Source organism: Carlito syrichta, unplaced genomic scaffold, assembly GCF_000164805.1.
Source record: "Carlito syrichta isolate Samal-C Ts95f unplaced genomic scaffold, Tarsius_syrichta-2.0.1 Scaffold304555, whole genome shotgun sequence".
NCBI lineage: Eukaryota > Metazoa > Chordata > Mammalia > Primates > Tarsiidae > Carlito > Carlito syrichta.
The window spans coordinates 292835-298768 of NW_007248651.1; the positions used below are offsets into that span (position 1 = coordinate 292835).

The window sequence follows — 5934 nt, forward strand, 5'->3', positions numbered from 1 at the left end:
GGGTGGCTGTGAGTGTGCCACTGCACTCCAGCCTGGGTGACAGAGTGAGACTTCAACTCAGAAAAAAAAATTGTAACCACTGGCGGGGCATGGTGGCTCACACCTGTAATCCGAGCATTCCAGGAGGCTGAGGCGAGAGGATTGCTTGAGCCCAAGAGTTCGAGACTAGCCTGGACAGCATAGCAAGACCTCGTCTCTACAGAAAGTTAAAAAAACAACAAAACCTGCCACCACCTATGCCCACATTCCCAAAGCCCTTTCCCAGCTCTCTGTGTTCTTTTTCCCACAATGCTTGCGAATTATGATGCGCTGTGCGATTTACTTATTTACGATGTCCGCTGTTTGTCTTCTGTCTCTCTGCTCCAGAAAGTCAGCCCCCCAGGGACAGGGAATTGGTCTGTTATGTTTACAGATGTATCCCGGCCACCTAGAACAATCCTGGCACAGGCCAGGTGCTCTCAATATTTGCCGTTGAAGGGCACAGTCGGTCTCAGGGACTGGTTGGCTGCGTGCTGAGAAACTGACCGAGACTGGGCACCTAAGGTCACGTGCTCAGACATGGATCAGGCACAGGCCCTGGACAGCAGGGAGAGTGTTTAGCTAGGAGAGGACAGAGGTGGTTGTCCCTTCCACCCACCTCCCTAAACAGCCTCCCTGGTGCGTCTCGTTTTATTTCATTCCATTTTATTTATTTATTTTTGAGTCTAGGTCTCACTCTGTCACCCGGGCTGGAGTGCAGTGGCACCATCATGGCTCCCCACAGCTTGACCTCCTGGGCTCTGGCGATCCTTTCACCTCAGCCTCCCGAGTAGCTGGGACCGCAGGTTCCCACCAACATGCCCAGCTAACCTTTTGATTTTTTGAGGCGACGAGGTCTTGCTATGCTGGCCCGGTGTGGTCTCCATCCCCTGACCTCAAGTCATCCTTCCACCTTGGCCTCCCAAAGTGCTGGGACTACAGGTGTGAGCCACCGTGCCCGGCCTGCTTCCAATTTTAGATGGGTTTCTTCATACCACATTCTCAGCTTCCTGGGTTTTCAACTGTTTACCTCTGATCTAGCTTATTCTTGCCTCTGGAACTCATTTCAGATTAGAACCACCAAATGCCAAAGCTGGAAGAAACCAGAGAAGAAATCTTTTATTTCTAGTTTGGAACTAAAATGATGCTTTGGGGACTTCTTCATCCCTGAGCTTCCCACTGAACACAGACAACGACTAATAATGTCCCCCGCCTCTGCCCACCCCAAGCCCTAAAGTGGTCGTTTGAAGCTGCCAGTTTAGAGCGAGGGCCCAGAAGCCCGCGGATAGGGTCCATCACCAGAGTGTGCTGGCATCCCTCTCCAGAGCTTGCTTGGGACTTTTTTTTTTTCCTTTTTTTTTGAGTTGGAGTCTCACTCTGTCGCCCAGACCGGAGTGCAGTGGCCGCTCCCGACCACCGCAGCCTCGACCTGCTGGGCTCCGGCGATCCTTCCGCCTCAGCCTTCCGAGTAGCCGGAACTACAGGCGCACCCTGCCACGCCCGGCTAATTTTTGATTTATTGTAGAGATGAGGTCTCGCCAAGTTGCCCGGGCGGGTCTCGAACCCGCGGGCTCAGGCCATCCACTCACCTCAGCCTCCCAAAGTGCTGGGATGACAGGCTGAGCCACCGAGCCCGGCCGAAGCTGCCAGTTTAGAGCTCGGGCCCAGAAGCCCGCCACTAGGGTCCAGCACCAGAGTGTGCTGGCATCCCTCTCCAGAGCTTGCTTGGGACATTTTTATCATACCCTGGAGCCCGAGCCCCAGTTGGAGAACCAGGGATTTAAGGAGAATCACTAAACCAGGAGGAAAGGGGTCAAGCTCAAGGGTCTCCATCCTCCCCACCTTCTCTCCGTGCTTCAGAAAGAGGCGTTGGTGTCTTCTTTGGCAAAGAGACAGGAAGGTGACAAGGTGCAGTGTGACCTACTCTCGGGAGGAGCAACGCGAGTCGAGTGTTGGCAGAGAGGGCGAACTGCTGAGGATGCCACCAAGCAGGAAACCAGGTGGGTCTAGGTTCCTCTAAGGACCGCACCATCCGGGATCAGTCCCCTTACCTCGGCAAAGGAGCCTTTTCATCCCTGCAGCCAGTCCCCCTGGGTGACCCGGGCCCTTCAGAGCACGCCTGGGCATCGGCCTCCAACTCCCTCAGAACACCCCCATTCCAGCTGCCGTCGTCTCTCGGGAAGGGAGGGGAGCCCTGTGTTTGACCAAGGGACGAAATCGTGGGTGGTGGTGTAAGGGTTAAACAAGGAGCACCTCACCGGGCGCAGTGGCTCGCCCCTGTCATCCCGGCACTTTGGGAGACCGAGGCGGAAGCATTACTTGAGGGCGGGCGTTTGAGACCAGCTGGGCAACATCGCAAGACCCCATCTCGACAAAAAAATAAAGAAGGAAGTAAAAACAAAGAGAACACGACTGAACCGCAAGACCCCTAAAAAGCCCTCTCCTGTCCACTGGAACCAGCGCGCTGGAAGGCAGGCTCCACCCAGGGAGGAAGAAGCCACAGCTGCCCATGGCCTCCACATCCCCACACGAGCACCCTTGCGTACAAGTAAAAAGCCAAGAGCCATGTGCCCTCTTCTCCCTGGGTGGCATTTGTGCACCAGACAGGCCCGCACACACTCGCCGCAGAGCCCTGGGGCAGCGCTCGGAGCCGAGCACCGCCCGACAAATGGAGCCCCGTGCCCCCTGCCTCCTGTCGCTGCTTCCCATGCCCTTTCCTCTGTCAGCCCGTCAGCCCTGGGGGCCGCCTTCGACCTGGAGATCAGTCTCCCACCTCTCCGTACCCTCCTGCTAATTCCCAGGCCAACCTTGACCCAATTCCAGAGAGGCTTGGGGAAAGCCGCTCACCTCCTAATCTCTCCGCCACGTGAGGGGCTAAGCTGGTTCCCGGGTTCCAGATCCAGAGGCCCAGTGCCCAGCTTAGCCCCCCCAGACTCCTGCTTGGGCCTCGGGCCAACCTCACGGCTCTGCCTGATGCCCTCAAGGGAGGGGGGTGCTCAGACCCCAATTCCTAATCCAGCATGTGGAGTGTCCGGGGACTGGGCGAGGCGGGAAGGCCTCCCTCTTCCCTTGCCATGCAGAATGAGCAAAGCCCAGCGATTTCAGGCCATTGGCCAGACATTCCTAGCGAGAAAGAACACGTGAGCCCATTCCCAGCCCGCCGGAAAAGTACAAGTCACCTTCCAGCCCCAGGGCTGGGCCCCAGTTGCCACGGACCTGGGAGCAAGGGTCTCCGGGCCCAGGACTCTTCTCCGGCACTGTTCTCCAGCCCTGCCCCCACCCTGTGTTGTATCCTTTCTCTCTCCAAAACCACTCAAGACCCAAGACCCAAGACCCAAGCGGGATGGGTCCGGAGGCGGCCGCTCACCGGTGACAGGGTGGGTGTCACATTAGAGGACCTCCGATCCCTGCGGCCCAGGAAAGAACTCCTCTCAGCATCTTCCCTGACGTCCTACCTCTGTAGGCCACCTGCCTTCAGCTCAGGCTACAGGACCAGACCCAGGAGTTCCAACCCCACCCGCTTTTCCATCACCCGGCCCACGGACCAGCCGGAACCCTCCAGTACTGGGGAAATCCCTCCGGGGCTTCCTACAGAGACGTAGAAAGCCTCCCATAAGGGCTAATGGTTGCAAAGCAATGACCGCCTTTGCTGTGGGGATAGCAGAATCCTCCCCAGGGGGCTAGAAGGGAGGGGATTAAAGCCGATCGTGACCCAGTGAAGACCCAGGGAAGAGCCGCAGGTAATGCTTCCCCAGCCAGCCAACACTCGCACGCGTCTGCACCCGGGAAACTTGTCAAAGAAGAGCCATGCGTGTCGAGGGTTATGGTGTCTGGCGGGTGCTGGGTGACGGCTGGCTTAGCGCATGTCAGGGCGCCAGCCGGGCAGAGAAAGACACAAGGCCAAAGCGGAGGAATCTGAAGACCACAGAACAGTCTGGCATGGATTTCATCATCAGCACAGCCACCATTTATTAAGTGCTTTGCATACAGTCTCGCTAATCCTGGCAACAGCCTCGAAAGGCAGCCATTATGATCTCGGTTTACAGGAACGGCAGTCGAGGCTCTGAGAGCCCGAGTGATTTGCCCAAGATCGCGCAGAGAAAATGCAGCAGATCCAGAACCCAGACTCAGAGCCGGCTGGTTCCAAGCCTGTCGCCCTAGTCCCATGATGCCAGGCTATCCTAGAAAGAGCCCCAGACTGCACGTCACCTTCCTAGGCCTCGGTCTCCTACAGAGCATCCTGAATGACCTCGAGGATCCTTCTAACTCTAACACTCTAGGAATCTCCGGGACTCCCCAGCAGGACAGGAGGAGCGGGAGACAGACGCATCCTCCTTCCAGGAGTGGGTGGGGTGGCGCGGTGGCTCTCACCTCCCCCATTTTTGTAGCAGAGATAGGGGAACCTCCAGACGTTGCCTAAGCCAATGATCTCCCCGGCCACTGACAGCACAAACTCCGTCTTGTTCTTCCAGTGCCCCCGCTCGAGGGTGCCATCTTCTTCCGTCTTTTCCATGACTGGACACACCGGTTTTGTCTCTCCATTACTGGTTGTGCCTGAGACCCTGTTATCCATCCCACCTGGAAAACAAGTGGGGTGCTCTGTTACTCTTCGGAATCCCACAAGGAAAGCCCTCCTCTTCCTTTACCTGCAAATTCACACCAGAATAAACACACTGAATTTCGACTCCCTTCTCTGTAGACCCAGGTCCTCCTTACCGTCTCCCATAGCTAAAGGCTCAGTACCGGCTACCGAGAATAGATGAGGGGGGATCCCAAGAAAACCCGAAATTGTCTTTTGGAGGGCGGACCCCTCGTGGTCCAGGCTTCTCCCGCTAGGTAAGTGTTCCAGGAACCCATCCACATCCGTGTACCAGCTAGCATTGTGAGAGGCGGCTGGGCTGGAGAAGAAACGTCCTGAGTTGTGGCCAGCAGGTGACTGGTGCTTCCACCCATGACAACACACTTGCCTACTTCATGCTGAGTGTTCAGCAGTTTTGACCAAAAAGTGTCATAACCCTCGTGCCCAACCCTCCCTATTTGCACGATCTAACCCCAAGTAACATTTTTTTGGCTTGTTTCCCTGGATGGAAAAATATCCATCCAAGGGGCAAGTCTTGCCGATTCGAAAAAGGTGAAACAAGCAACAGCAGAAGCGCTGAAAGGCATCCAGATGGACAAGTTCAAAAACGGTTCTGAGCAGCGGAAACAGCGTCTCGACAGGTGCATTGCATCAAAGGGAGAGTACTTTGAAGGTGACTACAGTTTAAACGTGCAAGAATAAACGCACAGTTTTTTATAAATAAATTCCGGGATTTTGGAGGTCCCCCTAGTATATTCCTGTCCTGTTTCAGGAAGAAAGCCCTGGTACTGAAGAATGGACTTTGCTTCCACTCTGCCGGTTCTCCTGAGCTGGCCCTGTGGGCCTGGAAGAATGTCCTCACCCCTGCGCCGTCTAAGTTCCCCCTGCCACCTTGCAAGCAGCCTTGTCTCACTAGCCACGCTTCTCCTTGACTCTGTATGCCAGGACCCTTGGGAGGGTGGGATTTTACATATCCTCCAAGCCAACAATCTCCCTTGCAGGAATTTACCCCGAGGAAATAATTGTGACTGTGGGTAAAATATTTGGCATTAAGGATGTTTATGTTTTGTAATACCAAAAAAATAGAAAATATATAAAATGTTCAAAAATGGTGGCTAGGTTGATAAATTATGACACATGCATATAGTGAACTACTATATAATTATTCAAAACTGTGTTACAGAAAAAACTATATGGAAACAAAAGGATGTTCACAATATAACGTGAAAACAGTACGTACAATAAGACCATGCTTGGCCGGGCACGGTGGTTCATGTCTATAATCCCAGCACTTTGGGAGGCCGAGGCGAGAGGATTGCCTGAGCTCAGGGGTTCGA

General features: G+C 54.9%; 1 protein-coding gene across 1 annotated transcript in view; it reads right to left on the reverse strand.

Annotated features, from left to right (window-relative positions):
• Window positions 1–5934, reverse strand: part of SLC6A13 (solute carrier family 6 member 13) — a 56611-nt gene that overhangs the window by 48703 nt on the left and 1974 nt on the right. Inside the window, exon 2 of the mRNA XM_008060192.2 lies at window positions 4390–4596. Coding sequence (XP_008058383.1) covers window positions 4390–4591 — 202 coding nt within the window. The 5' untranslated portion in view covers window positions 4592–4596. The remainder of the gene's footprint in view (window positions 1–4389; window positions 4597–5934) is intronic.